Source organism: Anser brachyrhynchus (genome assembly GCF_964034855.1).
Source record: "Anser brachyrhynchus genome assembly, chromosome: 15".
NCBI classification, from domain to species: Eukaryota; Metazoa; Chordata; class Aves; order Anseriformes; family Anatidae; genus Anser; species Anser brachyrhynchus.
This window is the reverse complement of record NC_137733.1, coordinates 14,953,357-14,978,390: the sequence shown is the minus strand read 5'-3', so window position 1 is coordinate 14,978,390 and position 25,034 is coordinate 14,953,357. Positions and strand designations below refer to the sequence as shown.

At 57.9% G+C, this 25,034-nt stretch overlaps 1 protein-coding gene across 10 annotated transcripts in view; it reads left to right on the top strand.

Moving 5' to 3' along the window:
- The window catches only part of PEMT (phosphatidylethanolamine N-methyltransferase), a 40,323-nt gene extending 22,483 nt beyond the window's left edge, over window positions 1–17,840 (top strand). For 5 of the 10 annotated variants that reach the window (XR_013939538.1, XM_080556003.1, XM_080556002.1 and 2 more), the window contains 5 exons: window positions 6,536–6,681; window positions 10,737–10,848; window positions 14,870–14,944; window positions 15,572–15,632; window positions 16,376–17,840. Coding sequence is in view for 9 of the 10 variants with exons in the window: in XM_080556003.1 (XP_080412129.1) it covers window positions 6,536–6,681; window positions 10,737–10,848; window positions 14,870–14,944; window positions 15,572–15,626 (388 nt within the window). In the remaining variant the exon portion in view is untranslated. Of the gene's footprint in view, window positions 1–6,535; window positions 6,682–10,736; window positions 10,849–11,506; window positions 11,646–14,869; window positions 14,945–15,571; window positions 15,633–16,372 lie in introns of those variants that run through there. The other 5 variants (XM_080556010.1, XM_080556004.1, XM_080556008.1 and 2 more) reach the window with 2 other exon arrangements.
- Window positions 17,841–25,034: the final 7,194 nt, after the last annotated feature.

Below are 25,034 nucleotides of genomic sequence, written 5' to 3'. Positions count from 1 at the left end.
ATTTATTCCGGGGTTTGGAACACCCCAGTCAGGCAGAGGGATGCAACAAGGTGGCTGTGGTCAGGAGAGCAAACCGTCAGCATCAGCATTTCTTGCCCCACTCTTGGGGCAGTTTCCCCTGCCCTGCGTGCAGTCGTGTGGCAGGAAGGCTGTTGGCACAGCACGGATCTTACCCAAAAGCAGAATCTTTTCATTTTCTCCTGAAAACAATAAACGAGATGAAGCCTGTTTTTAAGAAGCCCCCGTTTCCTGTGCAGGAGAGTAGGATTATCTGTGCACTTAGCGAGCAGCCTCTTCAAACTCTTATCTGCGATCTGTTTAAACGCTACCCGTGCTAATAGCGTTGTGTGACTGATGCGCCCTACACCATGGGAATACGTCCTCTGACGTTCTGAGTGCAGCGGAGAGGTTTACTGCGGAAGATTTCCTCAATGCCAGCAATTTATCTGCGATCTGATAGGCTTTATCTTCAACGCTGTGAGGAGAGGCAGGCTCTCTACTAAATTTCCAGATTCAATTATGCCAGGGTCAGAGCTAATGGGTTGTTTAGTACTCCGGGTAATTTCCCAGGCACCGAGATCTCAGGTTGGAATCTGCACATGTATTTAAGAGCTCTGCCTTCCTGGAAATGACACCGAGACCTGCCCTTGCCCTTCTGCGTTTGTCACCGCCGCTTCTTGTTGCAGAAACCCCAAGAAAGCTCGCGGTGAATGTGGCCATCATGGAGTGCAGGCGGTGCGGGGGGCATGTGTGCGCTCTGCCCGTGTCTCAGTGACACGGCATGCTTGGGTTTCGCTGGGGAATGTCTCGGCGGTCTCAGGCACGGATGACACAGCTGCTTGTTGTCTGGGAAGCAGTGCAAAGCCTTGGGTCTGGCCTTTAATTAAAAACACAGCTGATGGGGGGACGATCCCGGCTCCCAGGGGTCCTGCTGAGCTCCTGGGGCAGCGGCGCTCGCCGGATCACAGTGAGGCACCGATGGGGAGGGTCAAGGAGGCCTGACCTGTCCCAGCACTGCACCCCAGGCTACTCAAGCAAGGCAAGTCCTTCCCCTGGGAGCCACGGGATGGTTTCAGGCTCCATCCCCAGCTCCTTGAGCCCTCCACGGCCCCAGCCAGGAGAGGCCGTGCTGTTTGGGAAGGCGTGATCCTGCCCACTGCTCTCACATGAAGGCAGCAGCCAGTCCCAAACTGGGCTCCAGCTGCCCAGAGATGCACCCGTGGATCCTCCGACACGGGCAGTGCCATCTCAGGGGCTGCTTTCACCAGGAGGGGCACAGCTCTCCTGCTCTCCTCCTTTCACTTTCTCCTTTAATCTTTTTTTTCCCGAGTCGCTTCTGCTCGGCTGCACTGATGGAAGCAGATTTCCTGCTTCTCCGATCTAGCCGTGCAGAGCGAGCTGCATCTCGCACTCGGGCTGTGCACGGTGGCTGCTAGCACAGGGCATGCGAGCTGCCGAGAGCGAGCAAAAGGGTGGCCCCAGGGCATCCCTCCACCCCCAGTGCTGTGACCCAGCCTTTCAAACTCCTCTCTGCATGCCCTGGGGGCTTGGTTTTGGGGGCAGGGGCCGCCAGGGAGCACTTGGGGAGCCCACGGGGTGTCTCCTTTGTTTTTAAAAACCCGCTTCCTCTTCACAGCTGTGTTTTTGGCAGGCTCCAAGCCAAGGGTGGAGGCAGGCAGGGAGGGAAGAGCAGACAAACTTTGCAGGTTGGCATCTGGGCTGCAAGCTCCGATGCCTGCCCTTCCTCGGTCTTGTCCCCAGGTCGATGCTGCGATGGTCTCAGGCAGTTTTCCATCCAAAGGGATACTTTGTTTGTAAGAAAAGGAATATTCCGTGCTTATTAAGCAATTAGGTGCTTCCCAGCCCTGAGCTTCGTTATCAGCCTCGGCGTGTTCCTGAGAAGCAATGCAGAGTGACCTGTGACCGGAGGGGACCTGCTTAGTCAACCGCACGAGGCAAGCATCCTTAATTGCTTTGGTGCAGCGATGATTTTCATGACAATCGTGTTCTTTCAGCAAGAAGCAGGGAACTTCCATCACCGGGGCTCTTATCAGGGAAAACAGCTCCTGAACTTTTGCACTACCTACCTGCGCTGTGTTTATGGCTGTTACCGTGTGACACGGGACATGACCGCCTCTATCCTCCTGTACATTTCCATCCCGTGTCCCTGTCCGGCATTAGCCACCTTGTCGACATCTTCCCCTGCTCTGACTATACAATGAGCCAGGGGTGCTGCCTTTGGAGCCCTCCCTTGCTCCCATTTGCGTGCTCTTGCAAACTCCCCGTCTCAGAGCAGATACGTACAGGTGGTTCTGTACCTAGGGAGCTTACAGACTTCCCACCTTCGGGGCCTTGGGGCGTTTGTCCGAGCTGTAACGGCACCACCCGTGTTACGTGTGCCAAAAGGGGGATTTGGCAGATGCAAAGCGAGGCCCTCAGGGTGTCTGGGGTTGTGGTGCCTTTGGTCCAAGCACGCTCTGCAGAGGCACAGCAAGGGCAGCACCTTTGCAACAGAAAGAACCCCCCCGGGACCAGATTTGGCACCGGGAAGGGGCCGGCTGTCATTCAGTAGTGTGCTGCTTTTACGCTCAGCTTGTTTACTTCCTGGATCTGGTATCAAGAACGATTGTGTTGTAAACGGCATCGATCTACGTACCACGGCATGTTTTGTGCAGAAGTGACCACGCTCATGATGGGAACTGAGCGTGGCCTGCAGCAGCCCGTGTCCCCTCCGACCCGCGCTGCCAGCAGGCTGAGCGTGGCTGGGAAAAGCTCCGGGTGGACCAAAACACCTCGTGCCCCCGACGGAGCCGCTGCCGGGCAGGGAGAGAAGCTGCTCCAACCCCCAGCTGACCTAAATAACACCCACCCTGGCGCTGGCAGAAAGGCAAAGTCATTATTGGCAAAAGAAGCTGTGAAGATGATGACCGGGCTAACAATTGCTGGTGGTATCGGCGGGATGGTTTTAGGCTTTATTTCCCTTTTTTTAACGAGCGAGGTCTTTTGTTGCGGCGTGCAGGCAGCGGTGCTTGCTGCTGGCCACCGCTGGACCATTTTCCCCCTGCTGCCTGCTTTTGCCAGGAGGAACAAAGCCTCCAGCACGGGGACGGGGACATGCCGCGCAGCCGCCTGCGCCGCTGCTGCTTCCCGCTGCCTGCCGGCCCCCGGCCCGCTTCTGCCCCAATTGCACTTGCCCAGTTTCCAGGCTGATTTTGGGGATCGGGCGAAGGGAGCGCTGCAGCAGCGACCCAGTTTGCTCGATGAGGTCCCTGCCCTGCTTTGTGGGAAAGGGGTTACAAAATGTGGTCGCTGTGTGCCACTGAGAGAGGCCCAGAGACCTGAAAAGCTCAGCTCCTCTCTCAATTTCCAGGCATTGCTTTGTGCTCCGTGTGGCTTTTGGGGCTGTATTGGGGCTGCAGGTTTGGTTCGCTTTCTGTTTTCGCAATATAAGCTCCTGTTTTTGCAAACCTGACCACGGGTCTCCTCCGCATCCCCGCGGGAGGAGCGGTGCCCCCGGTACCCGCTGCAGATTCCCCTTGCCCCCGGTGCTGAGCACACCACGGGTTAAACCCACTTCCAGCTGTACGACACCTCCGTCCCCGCGCTGCGGGGCCATTTCCAGAGTGCTTTTCCAGTTCATGTGGTTTATTCCCACCACGCGGCACCGCCTGCGCGGCAACAGCTGAGTGCCTGAGCCAGCGCCCTTTGTTTTTGGGAAGGGTGGGCAGAACAGCGCCGGTTGCCTTGGCATCTTGGGGCAAACCCCGCTGACGTGGCGGCTGTGCAGCCCTCGGGGAATCATCCAAATCTCCCAGTTGGGCCAGAGCTGGTGGATTTGGGCTTTTTGGCCGGGGCAGGGAGCGGGCGCCGCTGGTGTTTGTGCTGGCAAACCGGCGGGTACATGTGGGGAGATGCTGGGGGAAGCCCTGTTTCCCCCATTTCCATTCCCCAAAGCTGGGGGGGCACCCCCCAGGCCCCCTCTGCCCCACGATCACAGGCATCCTCGTGACAGCAGCCGGGGATGCGATTAAAGTAGGTCACAGCCCATCCGTCCCTGCCTGGGAAGAGGGCAGCTCCTCCCCACGGCAGTTGCTCCGCTCGGCGCACAAAAGCGTTTCCAGGTACCGGGACAAAGCCTGGCTGCAAGCGGCGTCCTCTCGGGTGCCGAGCCGGGACGCCGCCTTGCAGCACAGCCAGAAATAAACGCTGTGACGAACGTGACTCAGAGGCACATGGAGAAAGGGACCGATGGTGGGTGGCCGCAGGACTCGTACCACGCGACGGGGACAGCCCCTGCCTCGTCCCCCCCCTGCCAGGAGGGTGAGCCGCGGCCCCGGGGGGCTCCCCTGCCACCAGGAGCAGGCACGGATGCCACGATCACTGCATTTTCTGGCGGCTCCGTGCTGCTCGTCGTGGCCCAGCATCATAAATGCTTAAAAGGCTTATTTACCAGTCCTGAAAACTCCAGCGCGCATCACGTTTAATGCAAATAGAGAGCGTGTTTAGGAAGGTAGAAAACAGCACTGGAGGGCAAGGCGGCCCATTATCTCTGCGCAAACGCCTCCCTCCCTCGCTGCAAGCCGAAGAGCAGGGGACTAAGCCCGACATGCTGCTGAGGGCAGCTCCTGCAGGCCTGCCGCCCGTCAAAAGGGAGGATGGCATCATCTGGAGCAGGGGAGACGGCTTTGCCAAAGCAAACGGCGTCACGTGCTGGTTGCAAAACCTCCACCGCTACTTTTGCAGTCGGCCAGGTCACGCTCTCGGAGCCACGTTTGTTCTTCTCGTACTCCGAGGCCGAGGCAGGTCACGAGCATAGGATAGGGGAGCTTCAAGGATGCAAGATAGCGTTAATCCCGCTAACCCCGAGCAAAAAGCAGCCTCTGAGCACCACGCCATAGCTGCACATCTTTTTGCCAGGGGAATATCCCCGCAGGGCTTCCCATCCAAATCCAGGCAGTGCTGGTAGCAGGGACGCAGGTTTGGGCTTCCTCAGAGGGGTCGCTTATATCATTTAAAAATAAACGTCAGGGATGCGATGTGAAGGGTTGTGAGGCTGCTGGATTGTGTCTTCCCATCAGCACTGATTTTAAACGAAACCAGGATGAACCTGGCGAGCAGAGGGAGGCGTGCTGGGTCATGGAGGAGCTCCCCGAGGCTCCTTCCAGCTCCCTCCCCAGCACAGTACCTTTATTCTGTTTTTTGCTTCTTTGCTCTAGTGCTTGCTGAAGGATGAAACAGCTTGCTGTGGGGGCCTAAAAGCTCCCAGAGAGTAGAAAACTGGGTAGGAATGAGCTCCAAGGAAAACAAGAGGTATCAGCCAGGTCTGTGCACCATAAGGTTTAAGTATCATCCTGGGCTTTGCTTGGCGAGTGCCTTGCCAGCCGGCCTTGAGCCTTCGCAAGGTGCGTTGCAGCCCCGGCTCTGTAAGCCGGCCTGGCAGGACTCAGCTTCAACTCAGGCAGCGAAGAAAACCAAGGGATTTGCAAGACTTGCAGAGCTGGACGTTAGGAAAAAAGCCTCCCGAGCACCGCAGATAACATCACACAAGCTGGCAGCCCTGAAACCGCTGGGTCTGTTCCACGCGAAGACCTGGGAGCACGAGGAGCAAAAGGCAGGCAGCGATGGCCAGGGGCGCAGGAGTGCTGTTAATCCGCTTGAATTTCAGCCTCCAGCGTGCTCATTAAAAAAAAAAAAAGCTCCGAGTTTCCTACCTCGTGTGTCAGCAGCATGTGGAGAGGCGCTGCACGCAGCTCCGTGGGGCTGTTATCTCATCTCGCTGTTATTAACGGGCAGTTCTGAATCACGGCGTTATCTTGTTTGGAGCCATCCGCTCTCACTGGAGCTATGCGAGGCGCCAGGCCTGCCAAGCCCTGCTCCTGGGCAAAGTTCGGGTGGCCCAGGACAGGGGGGGGTCACAGATATTACGCTCACAAACAAGCATTTGGAAGGTCAGACCCGAAATGCCTGCCTGAGCCTGGAGCCGAGAAGCGCGGCTCGCGCTTGACGATGCGTGGATCCAGTATTTTCCTTTCGCTGCTCCAGTCCTCCCCCTGACTGTCAGGCCTCAGCCGTGAATCACTCCTGGGCACGTGGCGAGCGCACGAAAGCTGCAAAATATTTTGGTGGCGAGGAACGGGGGTGGGAGCACGAGATAACCCGGCAGATTGTTCCCCAGGCCTCCAGCTCCCGTGCTGAGGCATCGCAGCCTCCAGCGTTTGCGAGGGCATCTTTGTGCATTTTATATATATATATATATTGTTTGCATCATATTGCGGTTCGGTGGGGTTGACATTTCCAGGACATTTCCACCAAGGGTTGCGAGTTAAAATAAGTGCCCCAGGTCGAGCCCTGGCTGCTCACCAGCCTTTGGCTGCTCGCTTCTCCCATCGGAAAAGGGGACCCTGAGAAATGTCAAAGGGCCCCTGAGAAGTGTCTCCCTCGGCAGCATCCTCTCCCAAAGCTCTGCATCTCCCAGAGGGGGGGGACGTTAACAGTGAGTCGCCGCTATTAACAGCCCTTGTTGTCTCTCTGACAGCTTCACAGAAGCCATGAAGAGCCAGCCGAAGCTGGAGGGCTTGGACAGCCACTGGGCCTATTACTCAGGCTTGGTCGTCTTGGCTGTAGGGACCTTGTTTGTCATCTCCAGCTTCTTAGCACTGGGATTCACCGGGACTTTCCTAGGTAAGCGCGAAAAATTCGGCGGCCGAACCTGAAAGCTCATTGAGTCCTCCCAGGGGTCTCTTGGTCGGGCAGAGCCCCGTATGAATTTCTTCTTCCTTGTCTCTGGGGAGATTTGTTAGGTTTGTTCTCGGCTGTGTGATACCGAAGCGTGATGTAGCCACGCCGTTACCTTGCACGGAGCTGATCGTGCAGCGATGTTACACAGCCAGCCTAATCGCCTCCGGTGTCGAGCCTGAAATTTTAGAAATCAGCTAATTATCTCGGAGGTCAAATGTCCTACAGAAAGGGCAGCCCAAGGGCAGAGCTCGTGAGCAGGCCAGCACCTGCACAGCCGCCGCATGGTGGGGAGGAGGAGGAGGAGGAGGAGGAAGAGGAGGAAGAAGAGGTATGAGCCATCCAGGCGCCCTGCGCTGAGCCCCCAGCCGCCTGACACGCGTTCAGGCAAGATCTCATTTGCTCTTCCCCTCTGCAATAAACCTGACATCCGTTGACAGATCCTTTTATCTGCCGCTTTCTGGCAAAAGGCGTTTTCCACTGTGCCTGCTTTCACATTTAGAGAGTAATTCTATTAGCATTGTTGACTTTAGAAATATGCCAGTATGTGTGGAATTCATAAAAATAAAATAGAGACGGGAACAATAAATATCGAAGGAAAGGGGCAGCTCCCGCTGGCTGGAATAATCACAGCCCCGGCTTTGACACCGCATTTAGGCTGTGCTTTTGCAAGTGCTTTACAAACCAAATTCAATTAGCTCCTGCAGCGTCTCCAGGAAGAGGAGAGGGAGGTAATAAGCCTTCCTGGTTTCGAGTGGAGTCGCGAAGAAACGCGTTGGGTTGGCCAAGATCCCGCCGCCAGAAATAGAGCCCAGCACTCCTGATCGTGGGCTCTCACCGTGGGTGCTCCTGGCCCCGTGTTGCACCCCTGGACCCAGCCACCAGGCTACGGCTCCCTCCCAGCTCGCACGCAGCCCCCGGGGGCGATGCTGTGCGTGGAGACGTGTCCGGGGAGGCCGAGCACAGGAGCACCCACCGGCCGGAGCTGGTTGAGCGCTCCTGAAGCCCGGCCAGCTCCGGGGCTGTTTACGTAAAGCCTGATTCAGCCGACCAGGAGGACCCACTGGGCTTGAACCGCTGGGGAAAAGCAAACGAGTGAGTCAGGCTCGGCGTAAGCAGGGAGCTTGGCCCCGGCCCCCTCTGTTTTGGCACGGCTGGCGGTGCCCCCCGGGGAAGGGAGGAGGCGGGCGGTGGTGGCCCGCATCGGGCGCTGCTGCTCCGGCCCGCACAATGGCTCGTGCCGAGCCCGGCGTGACGCAGCAGGGAGCAGGGCCAGCGTTGCCAGCTGGAACGTGACGGGGCCGGCAGGGCAGAGCCGAGCCACCGCAGCGCTTGCGGGGCGGGAGGTGCCGGGAGCATCCGTCCTGGGAACAAAAGCTGGCATTCGGCTCCAGCGAGCCCCCAACCTCTTAGCTGAGAACGATGTTCAGTGTGGTTCCTGCTGGCAGCAGAGGATACGAGGGGTCTGCAGGGCTCAGGGGTCTCACATGGGGTGAGCGCCGTCCCCTTGCGTGCCCAGCTGCTGTCCTGGGGCTGCGGTGGGAGCAGGGTCCCCAGGCAGTGCGGGCACTTCTGGCTGCGGGTGGCAGAGGGCCGTGCTTCTTTGGCAAGGAGTGTCATTGCATCATCCAGCTGCTTCTCACAGCCGGGTGAGCTCAAGAGAAGTTTAGAGAGCCTGAAATGCCCGAGCACTTAACAAACTTACTGGGACAGCATTTGACCCTTTCCTTTCCAGTTTTGCTAAAGCAATGAGGGCTGCACCGGGCAGGACACTGAGACTGCATCAAGGCTGCCCAGGAGACCCCTCTTTAACAAGTTTAAGCTCCCGAGCACGGCACTTTGTCTCTTAAATGCAGGCTAAATGGTTCACAGGAGCCACCCTTCTGCCACAAGCCTTTCTGTGCCACCCCATTGCCCCCAGTGCCAGTCCCAGCCTCTGTTTGCAGTGGCTGGATGCGGCCCCTTGCCTTGACAGCCCCGGCTGCCTTCTCCCCTGCAGGACCCCGCTCCCACCCTGCCGGCGCCAGCGTGCCGATTCGGAAAGCGCCGTGCGCTTGCTGGAATTCAGTTCAGGGCCGTTTGCCCGATTTTCTGACAAAGGCAAGAACGAGAGCTTGACTTCCCGGAGGCTGGGGGCACCCAAGAGGCAGCTCTGCCTGTCCGAGCCCATCCGTCCGCGCCCACGCGCGGTTCCTTGCGGTGCTGACCAACATCTCAAGCGAACCAAACTCGACCAAACTCTTTTAGTGGGTTATGGTGGACCCGGTGGCTCTGTAGAGGGGCAGTGGAGGCACTTCGGGCTGGGTTGTGCTCAGGAGGCCACGGGAAGCTTAACGGGGTGCATCGCATGGCTTTCTGCTGCCGCGATCCAAAGCAACCCCCCCAGAGCAGCATCTGCCCTTTGGGGCAAGGTGCTTATACCAATGTCCAGCCAAAAAATACACCCAAATTAGATCCCAAAGTCCCTTGGCCTGACAAGGGGCTGATCCCTGTTTTGAGGGCTTGATGGAGGCGCAGGAGATGCCCAGGCTGAGGCTGATGCCCAGTCCCTTCCCTTAGCACCTGCCTGGCCATGAAAGCCTCACAGATCCTCTCCGCCGGTTGCGTTCCCTTTGTGCAAAGCTCCCCGGTGCCAGCGTCATTTGGGGCCCGAGGTGTTCAGCCCCGAGGCGAGGGCGGGCAGGGATAATGAAGCATTTTGACACACAAGAAAGCACAGCAACGGCTGCGCTTGGGGGGTGCTTTCTGCCAGAACAATCTCAGAGATGCATTGCCAAGTAACTGTGAGAACATATAGTATAAATACCAGGCAATTATCTCACTTAGTGGCCTGTAGTTAAAGCCCAAAAGCACTGTATAATTGGGCAGGCGCTGTTTATCCTTGGGAAGAAATGTTTTTGCACCACGTGAGGTCAAAGAAATTACTCGGCGATCCAGGTAATAATAATAACCTTGAATACTTTGCACTCCCATAATGTGCTTTATCTGGATTTCCAAGCGCTTTCTCACCATACATTAATCCTCGCCCCCACTGCGCTATGAGAAATACCGATATTATGGTCGGCGCACAATGGAACTGGGAGGAGACGTGCCCAAGGTCAGGGAACGGGCTGGTGGCAACACTGGGAGCACAACGCCGGGTCCTGGGCTGATGGACCTGCACTGCTGGGTTGTGCTGTGGACGCGGAGCAAAACCCTCGCTGGGCTTTGTGGTCTTCTCATTTTAAGACCAACAGGAGGCAGGGCTCTGTGTCCCAGCTCCTTTGCTCCCCTGAAATGCCGTTCACGAGCTGCACATCTCCTCACTTGTCAATTTATCCAGGCACCCTTCAGGAACACCGAAAGATGACTCCGCGCTAGATAGGAAGGTTGAATGCTGACAGTTCTGAAAGCTTTCCTCATTACGGATGACAATCACCTCATATCATCATCATCATCATGCCGATAATTGAGTGTTTTGTAGGCAGAGGTGCTATTTTCTGAAATTCTGAGAAATTGTCTGAGCCACGAGATAAGGGTGGCACTGAAAGAGGGCATTTGGTGGTAGCGGCCTTGATTGTCGCATCTCAAAACACCATTACAGTGCTCTGGGCTTATTTCCCCATTAAATGGCTTTGAATCTACGCACTTGCTTCCTTGTCAAGTGACTTTAGAGGGGCAATTTTCAAATGGGAAAGCAGAATCAGCCAGGTGGGACCGCGAGAGCCGTGTCCTGGGGAGGAATGTAGCTGCCGTAGCCTCGCTGCACTGCACAAACCTTCCTCGTGGGCAAAGAGCCATTCCCGGAAAAGCCGATAGACACGGAGTAAACAGTCAGCCTGTTTACTGCAGCTTTCTGAGCCTGGAAGTCAGCAGCAAAACCCTTCATTTGCCTTCATTTTCCTTTGCTCTGACTCCCCAGCAGGGATGCCCCATGGAGGGCACCGCGTGCCGAGCCCCCCGAGCCCCCAAAACTCCTGCCTTAGTGGATCCTAACGAGAAACCCTCTGCTCGCCCTGCAGGTGATTACTTCGGCATCCTGATGGAGGCGAAAGTCACCAGCTTCCCCTTCAGCGTCCTGGATAATCCCATGTACTGGGGCAGCACGGCCATCTACCTGGGCTGGTCCCTCATGTGAGTACGTGCCCCCCGCCAGCGGCGCTGTGGGGTAAATGTGGGGTCTGTGCGCTACGGGGCGGGCACTGCCGGGGAGGGCGTAAGGTGCTGGCTTGGACCAGGGGCCAAGGAAACTGTTGGTGATGGCAAGTCAGCAGTAAAATGGCCGGGGAGTAAAATGGCAGGGAAAGCGCAACGTGCCCTGGCTTCTCGCTTCCCGACTATTTTTGTGCTTGCGAGATCTTCTGCTGTCATAAAAGACTTGCGGCATTAATGGTAGAAAAATAAATAACGGCCAAGCGCTGGGGAGAGGAAACATCAGCAAATGCTCTGCCGCCGAACGGGGTCCTTGGCAGGCTCTGCACATGGAAAAATCAACAGTCAGGGCCGAATTCATGCCGGGTGTCACTCAGCAGGGGCAGGGCACTGATACCAGGGATCAGTGTGACCCTGTAATTACCTCTGAAAAAAACAAAACAAGCCAACACACCCTTTCCCCCACTGCATGGCGATAACACTTCCGAAACACTCCTCATGTGATACAACACAGCTTAATAGCCTGCTTAGGAGGAAACGAATGGGCTGTAATTTAGCAGTAAATGAGCAATATACTCTATTCTGTGTATTAAGTTTTATGTGGTTTTCATTTAATATCACATTTTATTTATTTGCCCAGGAGAAAAAAACACTGGCTGCCTTACCTTGGGAGCCCGTAGAGCATTACAGGTCGTTATCTCTACGTATTTTGCATGGGCACTTCCGAGTGGACCCACCTCTCTTCTCTTTCTGTGGAAAAATAAAATCCTTTGTCACTTTATGGTCTCCTTTTCAGCCACGTCTGCAGCAGCGCAGCACTTTCTGGCCCCTGGTAATAAGCCAAGCTGACGGCTCCGCTGAGCCTTGCTCATGTTCCTTCTGCACTTTGAAATCCTCCCCCCCCCCGCAGCCGTCAGGCATTGCTGCACAAGGCCGTTCGCCTTCCTTGCAGACCCACGGCAGCTGGATTGGGTCCAAACCTTGGGAAACGGAGCCCGAGAGCCGGCAGCACGCCCTCGCTGCCCGTGGCCACCGCAGGGGCTGGCAGCAGGGCTGGGCACGGGGGTGACAGCGTGGGGACAGCGGGGCAGAAGGACCCCCCCCACGCCACACCACAGCCAAAGAGCAGCCACCCAGTGTGACATAACCCGAAGGAGGAATTTGACCAGAAGGAGTTTATAAGATTTTTATTTTTTTTTTTTTACAATCAGCATCAAACAGTTTCCTGGAACCTGTGCCGAGCCCCCTCGAGCTGTTTGTGCTGCAGAAATCCCTTCTTCGCCCCCGCGACAGAGCAGCCTCGCACCGGGTGCGCTTTGCTTGGTCTTCCAACACAGTCCCAGGCAAAAGCAGCTTGAAGCGGCTCAAGACAACAGTGCGATTGCCTCTTTTTCTTGTTAAAAGGCTGCTCCCATAAAGGGCAGCAAGGCGTGACAAATAATTGCTGTTGACAAATTGCTGGAGCTGTGCAAAGTGGCACCAGGACACCACCCGCCTGGCCCTGGGGAAGCTCAGCGCAACCCTTCCCGCTGTGTTTGTGGCTGTTTGCCTTCCCCCTGATCTCGGCTTGGGTTTCTGTGTTTTTCTGGGGGTTCCTGGGGCTTTTCTGAGGTCTCGCTGGAGTCGCAGGGCTTTAAGATGTTGGGTGTCTGCCCGCGGAGGGGCCAGAGCTAACGTCCCGGCGGCGGGAGGGATGCTGCAGCTGAGCTGTTGGTACAGGAGGAATGCATCTGCTGACGGGCTTTGGACATGGCCTGAAATGTAAAACGTATTTCACCCCCCTCGGTGATGTATCATGCTCCATATCGTGGCACTGGGGCCCGGGGGATTGATTCATTTTCAGCTGTAAGGGCACATACCGCATAATGTAAGCGAGCTTGGCAGCGCCCCAGACAGCCTGCGATTAGGACTCCGACGTTAAGAACATGCTTTGGGGCCAGAGCTGCTATTTTCTCCCTTCCAGGATATTGCAAATATCCCGGGCTTGACTAATGGCAGCTCCACAGTCAAAATAAACACGTGCGCCAAACGCGCTGCGGGCGGCACTTCGACCCCTTCGTGCACGCGGCGAGTGGAGGGGCTCGGGGCTGTCGGGGCTCCTGGCTGTGCCCGAGGGGGATGCACGGGGACAAGGCCCCTCTGCTGCTCAGCACAAAAAGGGGAGTTCGGGGAGGAAAGGGCTGCGAGCAGCAAACGTGAGGCAGGAGCAAAGCAGCACGTCCAGGACCAGCGGTGCTGGTGGGGAAAGACACGAGCCCACGCACATCGCTCTTGCAAAAACCCCACAGCAATGGGGAGCTGCAGCAAGGGTTGGGGGGCAGACAGATTTCCTATCAAAAAAAGCCCTCAGCTGCTACCAGGACCACAAAAAAAAACCACAAAACCTACCTGGCTGACTCATCACTGACCCTGCTACAAAACGAGCCCAATAAGTAGGTCGGGCTCGTAAGAGAGCAGAAACACACAAATGCTTCTCATTGCCCGCGCCGAGCAGCCTCATTTCTCCCACAAGACAAATGGAGCATCGGTTGTTTTGAGACGGCTCTGTGTATCGGTGGTAGGGGAAGTGTTTTAACTCATGGCAACAGGCTGTGTAAATCAGAGCTGGCACCGCAGCCAAATGATGCAATTAGAGGTCTTGCTGTCAACAAACAATCATGCAAATTTGTTCTCTCTGATACAAATCAAGGAGGAGACATGACTAAGCATGCAATAGCAGGGGGTGGGGAGACAAAGAAGTTGCCCCGTGTATCCTAATGAGGAAAAAACTTAGAGCAAAATGGAAACGGTGAAACGGTGAAAAAAAACAGTGGAAAGGGTGAAAAGTGTGTGCACCTCTCCAGGAGCTGCAGGGTTCAGGTGCTTCAGGCTCTGCTCTGAAGGCATTTTTTCCCAACAGGGCTGGCCCCCTTGCACGAGGCTAGCAAGATGTTTATCCTCACCAGAGACCAGCTAAGTGCATTTTATTGCTGACAGCCAGCTCTTGTCCCCTTCACAGAGCTGCAACCAGCAATTAAAGGCAGTCAGCAGCGTCCTAATTAATGGCAACACTTGCAGACGGTGGCTGGAAGCATGGGATGCAGACAGGATGCTTTGGGGGGCTGATGCTAAGTGAGGAACTGGCCACAGCCACGTTTCTCGCTGCAGAGATGAGGCTGGGACCTTGTGGGGGAATTTGTGGTGTTGGCAGCTGGTTTGGAGACTGCCGAGATCCCGGTGCCGCGGCAAGGACCCGGCTGCCTTCACCACCTTCTGCCCCTCGCCCCCCGATGCTTTCAGGCCAAGCATCGAAGAACTGACCCCGACATGGTCGGTGCAGGTTTGCAGCCTCCGCTCACCTCTCTCCTTAGCGTGGTGATGGGGTGATTTTAATCCTGATTTTTTTTGGACCTGTTGCTAAAAGGAAGAGCAGCCCCCATTGCATCTGTGATCCTCGAGCACCGCTGCAGCGCAGTGTGGTGGTGGCATCGGCCCCCGTGCTGCGCCCGGGGACCCTCTCAGTGAGGGTCATTCAGCTGGGCCCTGGGGACCACGCAGGACCCTCCGAGGGCCGCCGTTTCGCTGTGTGTGGTGCCATGCACTGCTCTGCCTGCCAGGTGTCTCCTGCACCCCGGGTGGCCTGTATTTCTGGGCACATCAGGCATCTCCCTTGCAGCGGGCTGGCTCGGCGCCACGGCCGTACGTAAGCAGCTGCTCAGCTATTAAACAGCCTCCTAATCTCAGGACTTAGCATCAAAGCAGGAGCTCTCTTAACGGAGACGTGCGGGGATCAGACTTAAAAGAAGTTGCCGGAGTAGGCTGGGGAAGAGGCTTTGCCAAGTAACATCTGTCTAAGACAGTTAACATTAAGCACAAAAAAAAAAAAAAACACCACCTTTTGTTCACTTCTGTTTAATGAGCGAGCGAGTGCTCTCATGGAGCCTAATGTCTCATTTCACTTTCTAAAACAGGTCTTGCATAAGCCCATGTACTCACCTGATCTTCTCCTTCTCTTTCAAAACAGGCATGCAAGCCCAGCTGGCCTTGTGCTGACAGCTGTAGTGGCAATTTCCTACACAATTGCAGTGCTCTATGAGGGGTGAGTAGCTCTGCAAAAGTGGAGAGCTTCTAATTATTTCTACCAGCTTTAGCTCCCAAGGTTTCGGGGAACTGCAGAAGCAGAGATGTTTTCTTTCCCAATTCATTCGGCGGGGAAGAAGGAAAACAGAGGATTGTTTTCCAGTTGTTTTGATAATGGGCAGATTCCTTTCTGAAACTATGTGCTGAGTTCTAGGAACATTTGCGCGTTTGTTTATTTTTATCAAAACGAGATTTTTCTCGTTCGGATGCCTGATTCTGTCTACACAAAAGCACTAAGGAAGGCAGGACGAGGACTCATTGTGGCATCTGAAGAGACCCTACAGGAAGAACTTGCGTTTTGGGGTTCCTCGGATGGGCTTCTCTGCTATTTGACGCCACAATAGCCAGGCAGCCCTGGCTGAAGCAGCTCAGAACCATTCCCAGAAGTACTGGTTACGCTTCAGCAGTACAAGGGCTTCTGTCTTTTCAGGGGAGGAGGAGGGTCGGGGGCACAGCTTCTGGGCCCAGAGGCGAGGCAGGAGCAGGGGTCACCCCAGAGCTCCCAGCACTCTTCATTTCACCTTCTCTTGCCCCTCTCTTGTGTCTCTGCCCCCTCTCTCCCCACATTCCCGTCCCCCAACCACAGGCCTTTCACAGAAGAAATCTACCGGCGGAAACAGAAGGGAGCAAAGAACAAGTAACGCCGGGTACGTTTGCCGATCACACGTGTTCTGTTCAGCGAGTGGGGCTCCGGAGGGGCTGCTCTGCCGGGTGCCCCCACCTCCGGGCGCACTGGATGGGACAGGAGCGCTGCCCACCTGCCCAGCCCTGCCTCCCCTACTCCCCAGAGCCCTTCCTGCGCTTCTCAGGAGCGTTGAGGCTCAAACCTCCGCACAAACCCGTGTGGGAGGGCTTCACGCGGCAGCCTTTGTGTCCGCCTCCTGGCACCCGACCAGCAGCCCCCAAACTGTTTTGATCACATACTTGGGAGTCAGCGCAAGGGAAAACTGCTGGGGAGTTTTGAGGCTCCAGGCTTGATCTAAACCAGGCGGAAAAAAAGCAGCTACAGGCCATGGCAGGTGCTCCAGCGAGTGGCCAGGGTGTTGCACGGGGACGTGTGTGCCCTGCAGCACTGCAGGGAAATTGGGCATCCTTGCTCTGTGCCACGGCTGGGCGCATTTCTGCAGGTGTGCTCACACCAGCTCACCGCAGAAACTCAGCCCTGGCTCGTTTGTTGAGCCAAAGGCCTCTGCAAAATCGTGGGCCTGCCGCATGCACACGTTACTGGCCAGGCTCCTTTCCCTGGGGTTGAATACCACGCTGGAATCCTCCCTTACCTCTGCCTGCTGGCGGTTTGAGAGCTTAGCCGCTTAGCCTCTGCCCCAGCAAGGCTGCTGCAGCACCAGCGATGTCCTTAACAGCCTCTTGTCTCTCTGCCTTTTTTAAGCAGTGTCTTGGATACCTCGGCGCAGCGTGCCTTTGCGCTCTCCACGCTGTCCGATTTGCCCACTTTTCCTACCGAGATGTATCCTACTAATTAGCCCAGCAACCCCTAATGAGCCAACTGACCACCCTGCAGTATTGGAAGCAATCAGAGGAACAGTACGAGCACCTCCTTGCTCAGCCCGTGGGAGCTGGAGAGTCCTGTTCCAAGGTCCCCAGGGCCTCCCGACCTCTCCTCCCGCACCAGTTATCGAAGATCTGCAGGGTACAAAGCAACCCAGCTCCAGCTCCAGACCCGAGGGCGAGCAGAAGAGCGATGGAGGCACCGGGGGCCTTTTGTGAGCGAGCTCTGAGCACACAGGAGCGCCGGCTGCAGCTGATCCTCTGTGCAGAAGGCACTGGAAGCAGGCTGCTCAGGACGGCGATGCCAGCGGGCAGCCACTCGGTGCTTTTCGGGCAGCTCGCTTCATCTGGTCGCTCGCTCTGCAGGCTGACACCTCGGAGGGGCTGATCCTCCGTAGCCCCCGCAGCACCTTTGCAAGCAGACGCTGCCGAAGAGGCACGGCTTGGTGCCCCTGGGGCTCTCAAACACTGCCAGGTGAGGAAGAGGGGCAACTGCTGCAAAGCCAACACCAAACCCCTCTTTTCCGGAGCAGTGAAACCTCCCCGTCCACAAGTGCTGCTTGCAAAGGGGACTGCAGAGCACGGAGATGTGAACACACTACCTAAACCACTGCCTGGGGACGGCAGAGGGATGGCAGCTGTCCCGTGGGGAAGTGCCAGCGTGGAGAAACCAAGCTGGTAGCAGAGAAGACCAAAGGGAAGAGTCAGTTCCCATCGGGTATCCGCAGAAGGAGCGGACCTGTCCCTGGCCATCCCGGTGCCCCAGCCCTCTGCACCCCAGGGATAAACCCCGTCCATCCCCTGCTTTGCCCCAGGGTCCTGCCCCCCTTCCCCACCACCCAGTGCCTTCCAGCTGTTCTTCACTGCCTTGCAGGGGAGGGAGGGAGGGAGGCAAGGGGCTCTGCCCCTCCGCCCCCGTGAGATGGGACCAAATACAGCCTGGGCTTGCCCCGAGCCCGCTGCTGGATCCGGCCCTGAAAGGGAAGGTCCCAGGGCTGAGGCTCCAGCCCCACACTCAATGTTTACAGATTCCCAGAACAGTATGAGAAATAAGCTGTAAATGACCAAAAAAAAAAAAAAAAAAAGCAAAAAAGCAGCGTAAAGCTCCCGGGAGAGGACGGCGGCGCGGGGAAGGGGGCTGCAGGCTCCCACGGGGCGCTGGGGACAGGGGCTGTGGGACTGGTCCCGGTCCCGTCGTGACACGGTGCCTCGTCCCCACATCGCGCCGTCCCCCCCGGAGAGGGTCCTCGCTTCTCTCAAAACGGTCCGATTCCCTCTTGCTTGTGCATGGTTGTAATTCACCCTTCCGGCATCGCTCAACGGGAATTAAAAGTGTCGGTTTCTTTTCAGACCAGCCTCGGTTTCTTTTTTTCCTGCGCTCACGGACACCGTGTCTGTGCCTCACCGCTTCAGAGCCATTGCACAAGGATTATTTTATTTTATTTCTGTCTCGGCGACCTTCCTCTTGAAGACTTGGGTATAGTATTTTATTTTTAGCGAAGTTTCCACATCCCCTCCGTGGTTAATGTTTATAGACAGAGGCTCAAACAGCCCAGTGCCCATAGCAACCAGCGAGGAGAGGATGCGTTGCATTATTCAGACAATTTGTGTCAGAGCTGCCAGTCCTGGCTCAAAGTCACTGATGTAAATAAATTCAGATTTGGTGATAGGTGAAATCAGTATTTGCCAAAGAGGCATGTGCTCATTAGGGGAGGATTACTCTAACGAGATCACAGCGAGGGCTGTGTTTGTGCTGTCTCGTGCCGGTCTGGGGAGCGCGTACGCCTGTCCCTGTCCCCGCCGCGAGGCTGCAGGGACCCCACTCGCACAGCTCCTGTCCCCAGACAGGATCAGGTCCCCAGGTGGGTCTGTCACCGTACACCCCGGTGATGCGGCCGCTTTCCTCGCAAGCTTGTGCCATCCCGAAAGCACAGGGGCTTGGAGCTGTGCTGGGAGCAGTGTCGCAGACCCCGTCCCCGAGCCTGCCACTTCACACCCAGTCCTTCCCACTCTCATCTCACAAAGCTTTTTGGGGCTGTGCTGGCTCTATCACCCTTTTTAGGGGCTCTTCCCGCAGCAGCCGGTGGGGGTGAGCGCGTCCCGTGTCTGCAGACGTGGCTCTGCCTGCTGGGAAGCTGGGATTTGGCGTTTCGGAGGCGCCTGCTCCATTCCCTAAAGCAAAACCAAGGAGCTTAACGGTGATGTTCAGACCCACCTATACACCCCAAGCCTGCCTCTCTGCCGTGTTTGGGGGGGGTTCTTTCTGTTTGGGACCCCTCCTCGGCGGTGAGCACCGTGCGCCGTGCTGCGCCATGGGGAGCAGAGCCCCGAGGAACCATTATTTATCCATGTGTGGTATTTGACAGGGGGGAATTAAGGGACTCTCCAGTTATAAGGAAAAAGCTCGGTTCCTCCCCGATTATTGAACACTTCCACGAACGCAGGCGGTGCGGGTGACACCCGCAGCGTGAGCACAGAGCACTGGGGGGGCTGGGGCTGTTTCCCCCCATCCCATCCCCAGCACCCAGCTGAGGCTGGGCCGGATCCTGCACTAATACAGGGGTGGGCTCGTGGCCTCCAAGGCAGGCTGTGAGACTCCTGCTGCTTCCAAAGCTGAGGCCTCAAAGCAGGAAAAAAAAACAACTCGGGGGTTATTTACGTGCTGTGATGGCCCTTTGTGAGCAGCGCAGGGATGAAGCGCCAAGAGGGGTTCTTGTGCGTGGCAGGGACAGATCCAGGGCAGCCCGGCCATGCATCCCAGCGCCCCGGGACTGCAGGCATCCTCCCAGCTCCCCCGGCCATGGCCCCGCTGGCCGGGGCTCCCTGACCCCACGGACAAGCCGTGCTGCAGCCCCGGTGCCGGCAGGGGCAGGTCGCCCCCCCGGCTCCACAGGAGCACCGCGACGCCACGCGGGGTCCCTGCGAAGGTGGGCCGGGGATCGTTCCCAACTCCTTGTGTCTTGGAAACGCGGCGCGGGGCTCGCTGGGTTGTTTTGAGCTTGGCAGCGGGGTTTGTTTGTAGCCTTGGGCAAAGCAGCGCGCGAGGCTGCGCGCAGATGCGGCAGATAACGCATCCCTCTGTGCTCGGCGCGTTTCTCCAGCGCAAACACCGGGAAAAAGGAGAAATTGGTTAAATGACAACTTCAGCCTGGCAGGGACAGCCAGGTCACCGCGTCCAGCCCCCGGTCACCTTTCGGCAGCAGAGACCCGGCAGCCGCTGTGCCACCGGCACACATCACCGGGGTTTTTCCCCCGCATGCCTCCCTTGCACGTGCTTCACACGCATGTGAGCATTTGCTCGTGCTATCGAGGGCATAAAACTGCGTGTGATATTTTGGGGGGATCAGGGACCAGCTCCATGCTGTGGGGGTGCTCTGCCCAGGGCTGCTGGGCTGCACGTGGGGGCCGCATGCTGCCGTCCTCTCCTCGAAGGCAGCCGCGGCACCGGCTGGGTGCTGGGGAGAGGCAGGGCCAGGGACGCAGCCCCAAAAGCCCCGCGCTCTGCAGTGACCCCCACCCCTACCCCGTGTTTGCTTTCGTCCAGCGAAGCTGCGCTTCCTTCACCTGGGGGAGGAAAGGCCATCGGCCCGTCCGCGGGGAACAAACACCGTCAGCCAGTAACAGAAAATAAACACACGTCGCAAGCCGGGCGGCGCTTCTCGCATCGGCGGAGCTGGCAGGACGCACGGGGCTGCAGGAGAAGTCACGATCCCTGCGGGGTCCTGCCAGGCCCGGCCCCGTGGGGCTTGCTGAGTCTGCAGTCGTGCTGTTTGGGCGGAGAGGGAGGGGACGGGGGAACTGGGGGCTCCGGAGGGTGCTCCTGCACCGATTCCCGACGCGGAGGCTGAGCTGTTCAACAGGAGGGGGGACGTGGGTTCGTCTGGCGCCAGCAAACGGGTTGGGATTTGGTGCTGAAGCAAAGCCGAGGTTTGGGCACAGGAATGCCCAGCGGTGCGGGGCTTGCAGGAGCCGTTTGGGCACTGACTGCTCCCTCGGGGGCCCCTAGTGCAGAGAAGGGGACTCGATGAGCCGTGTCCTTACAGGGGAAGGAATAAACCAGGCTCCCCTGTCTCCGCTGCACAGGGAAAGCAGCCCTGGGCTTTAGACTGTCCCAAGGCAGAAATGCAATGGGTAAAGAGCCCTCATGGAAACTCACTCCAGGTGTGAAACCGCCGGTGCTGGATGCTGAACAAAACCCTGGTGGGAGCAGGGCCCACCAAGCCGCGCGGGCGCCTCGCGGCAGCAGGAGCCATGCAGGGAGCTCCCGGGATCCCCTCGGGTCCCTCCGATCCCAGGGCTTGTTTCAAGGCTTCAGGGATGACCCCACAGCACGGAGCAGCAGCAGACCTCGCACACCATCACCCTGCCCCTCACATCACCCTTCGCGGGCTGTTAACAGCGTCCAGATTGCCCCTGCCCCATCCCACCTCCACCGGGGGGGGCTTTACGCACGTAGCTCCCTCCGTGTGCCAGAGGACAAGTTGCGAGGCTGTTTTCTTTAATTAGCACACCAAAAAGCTGCCCTGGGACAGCCTGCGGAGCTGTCCAAGCTGTGAGCATCATCCTGGGGTCTTATTTCCAAAAGCAAAAAGGAAAGCAGAGGAATGTGCTTCTTTTTCCATGGCGCTTTTTGTTCGCAGGACAGTTGTTTACCCAGGGCGGCTCGTTGGGGCTCAGCTGCTCGCCTGCCCCGGGCTGAACCCGGCTGCGCCCGCCCCGTCCCTGCCTGCAGCCGGGACAGAGGTGACCCCCGGTGGGTTTTGGGGCAGCGGGGGCACGTGTGGGACCAGGACACCGAAAACCTGCGGGCTCTGTGCCCACCGCACCAGCTGCACGTCCCTCTGCCAGCTCGAGCCCATCTCCGACCGCTGCCACCTCTCAGGCTCCGCTCTCTTCCGAAGGCCTTTTATTTTTGCCCCAGAGCCCTGGCGGCTGCTGCAAGTCCCATGGGAACCCCCCCGAAATCTGTAGCGATGCATCCGCTGGGGTCATCGAGCCCCCCTCTGCCCCGTGCCCTATATTCCAGGCCCGTAGCTGCCTGGGTCCAGTTACCGGTGACATTTCTCTCTAAGCCCCGGCATCCTCAGATCCGCGCTGAGATCCGGGCGTCGAGCTGCAGCCGTGGGTTTTGGTGAGTTTGTCGCACAAAATCCCTCCTGGGTGGCTTTCCATCAACGTCAGGAAGCAGGGCTGATAACCGTAACCAGACACGATTCCCAAGGGCAAAAAAATTAAAGGATGGGAGCAGGGGAGCGATGCAGACGGTCAGGGGAGCACGGCACAGCCAAAGCTGCCCCGTGCACACGAGGCTGTGGCGTGCGGCCGTGCCTCCCACGGAGCTCTCGCCCAGGTGACGGAAGGAATTGGGGACTGGAGACGTGTCTCCAGCTTTCAATTTCTCTGTTAATCATATTCCCCCAAAAAAAAAGGAATTGGGAGCCGTGAAAGCCATAGCGAAAGAAGCAGGGGGTGGGGGAAGGAAACAAACGAAAGCAGCACCCGGCGCCCTGCGACAGGGCGGCCCACCTCTGCACCGCGTCTCATCTGGGAAAAATTATACATTGTGAATTACGGGCTGCTTTTGAGAAGCCTTAAAGGAGATTTAATAAAATGAGACAAGCTAATAATATAGGGAATTAATAGCCACCCTGGGTTCTGCGTCTTGATTTAATCAGATGCTTTTCCCCGGGGGGACAAGCAAAAGCGAGAGCTAAGCCCTCCCTTCCCTTCCCTCCCCAGCTGCTCCCCTCGCCTCCTCGCTCCGTCCCAGGGGAGCAGCAGGGCAGGAGCTGGAGCCCCGCGCGGCCCCGCTGGTCTCCTGCAGCTGCTGGGAAGTGCTCAGCCCACGGCGGTTATTTCTGAGCGAGCCGAGGGCCAGGGAGCTGGGAAAACAGGGAGATGGTCCCGGTCTGGGGAACAGGTCCCTGTCCTGGGAGGGGAAAGCAGGAATTTGGGAGCCAGGAGCGCTGGGCCGGGGGGTGCAAAGCCCTGGTGCAGACACTGGGAGTCCTGCTGGCAGAGATAAGGAGCTCCTGTCAGATCTGCTCTGCTCTGCAGCCCGGGAGGGGTCTGGGGTGCTGGATGTGCCGGGGGAAAGGCACAAACGGGCTGTCCTGTTCTGGGCTCTTGCCTCCCGTGGACCCCGCGGATCCAGCACAGCCCCGGGGCGAGGCCACCCCCAGCTCCATGTGCTGATGTAATTGTCCTTTCCCGAGCATCCCTCCAGGTCGCCTCTTCCTGGGCTTGGCTGCGCGCTGCGCGCTGATGCTTTCTGGTACATTTTGCTTCCTACATGTCTGCAGAGGCTGGTGCTGCCCTGAACTCTGTTTTCCTGCTTGCACAGTCTGTCCGAGAGGGGCCCTGGGGAGCTGCACGTTCTGTCGCTGGGATGTTTGTGCGACTTTCGGGGAATTTCCTCTCCTCGGTGACTTGCTCGTGGCTGTGGGGCGGGTTTTGTTCATCGGCAGGCAGCTGGAGAACGCGGGTGGGTGCAAAAAAAGAAACAGCAAGAAGCTAGGGATTGATCGGTGCTGAAGATGCTCAGTTCCAGAAAAGGTGCCTGTGATCACCGGGTTTCGTGCTCAGCAGCCTGCCCCAGGCTCTGGCTGTACTGAGCAGCCGCGTGAGCAAGCAGGGAGCCTCCTGCATCCTGCAGAAGCAGGCAAGAAGCTGGCACCCCACAAGCGGCGGGGTCAAACCGTGTAGGTTGTACAGCAGCTGCGGGGGGAAATGCTGTTTTACCTGCCCCTGCGTAGGGCCGGGGCTGTTTGCAGTCAGGTCAGAAATAGGTGGTGATTTTTAACGGGCAGAGCCGTGGGAAGGCTCTGCCTTGCAGCGAGCTGGCTCCGTTATCATCCATCAAAGGCAGCTGGCTCCTGGCAAATGTGCTCTGCTTCCAGCAGCAGACAAATTTCGAGATGATCCTGGGGGACGGAGACTAATGCCTCGTAATGCTCCTCTCCTCGGGCTCTGCGTGACTCTGCAGGAGCCTCCGGTGGTGCGGACGGTGCCCACGTCCTCTGCTGACGGATGAAGCCCTGCAGGGCCCATCCAGCCCCAGGGTCCCATTCCTTGCACCCGGGGGTCCCCACTGAGCAGCCCCCTTCGTGCCCCCTGCCCCAGCCCGTGCAGCTGCGCCTCTGCTGTCTCCACAGAGCCTTTTGGAGCAAGCAAATGGATTTTCCATTTGCTGAAGCCTGCTAACCTAAGAGGAGGTTTGAGCAGGCTATTTTTACTGACTCCTAGCACTATTAATAGTTGTACGGTTAACAATAAACTCCAATCAAGGTATTTGATTTGTCTGTCCCCCAGAGGTACGTACTTCCTATTCCTCCTGTTGTTTTCCTCCAACTGCTTCAATTAAATGATCTTTTTGTTATTTGGGGGTGATACATTTGTGCTTTAGAAGCGGCTGTTAAGCCTCTGTGCTGTCTCATGCACAGATCGATAAGCGCGTGAACCCGTCCCGCTCTCCCTCCCCGACGTCTCCTTGCAGCTTCTGCTGCGGGGCCGGCGGTGGTGGGGCTGCCAGGGGCTGTACCTGCTCCTTCCTCCCACCCCGCGGGCACCTGCAGCTCCCCTGCGTTTCTCTGGAGCGCTAAAAATCAATGTCCGGGTGTGAGAACACCCTCAGAGGAGCCGGCAAAGCTCAGCAGCATCCATTTCCGAAGCAGTGCCGGTGAAACGCCCCGTGCCCCGTAAATCCCCTTCTTCTACCCCGGGGTCCCTTGCGGTGCTGTAGGTGAGGTCCCTGCTATTCCGAACCACGCTTAAGCATCAACTTTTGCTTTTTTTTTTTTAACTCCTGCGTCCTCAGAGGTGCTTTGAGTCGAAGTTTCTCATCAGCCTGCTGCCAGCTCGGCTTTCCCTGCGTCCCACCTCCCGTTCACCCATCGCGCCGAGCTCTCCGCGCAGCAGAGGGGCTCCGGCGAGCCCCGGCCGCCCCAAGCCCACCCTCGCCCCCCTGCCACCATCCTTTCCTCCCCCTCCCCGGCCGTGCCCCGGGCCCAGCAGCCCCGGCCCTGCCCGGCCGCTGCCGCCTGCGCTGCCCGGGCCGGCGGCGGGGCCCTCGGCCGCGCTCTAGTGGGGGCAGCCGGGGCTGCAGGCGGCTGGGGCTGGGGGTGGGGTGGGGTGGGGATGGGGATGGGGTCGGGATGGGGATGGGGTCGGGTTGGGGATGGGGTCGGGATGGGGATGGGGTCGGGATGGGGATGGGGTAGGGATGGGGTCGGGATGGGGATGGGGTCGGGATGGGGATGGCGTCGGGATGGGGATGGCGTCGGGATGGGGTCGGGATGGGGTCGGGATGGGGATGGGGTCAGGATGGAGATGGGGTCGGGATGGAGATGGGAATGGGATAGGGATGGCAATGGGGTAGGGATAGGGCTGGGGATGGGGTAGGGCTGGGGATGGGGCTGGGATTGGGATGGGGCTAGGGGCAGGCTGGGGCTGGGGTCTTCTTGGGGTTGGAGATGGGGTAGGGGTAGGGATGGGGATAGGGTTATGTTAGGGCTGGGGCTGGGGTCGTTTTGGGGCTGGGGCTG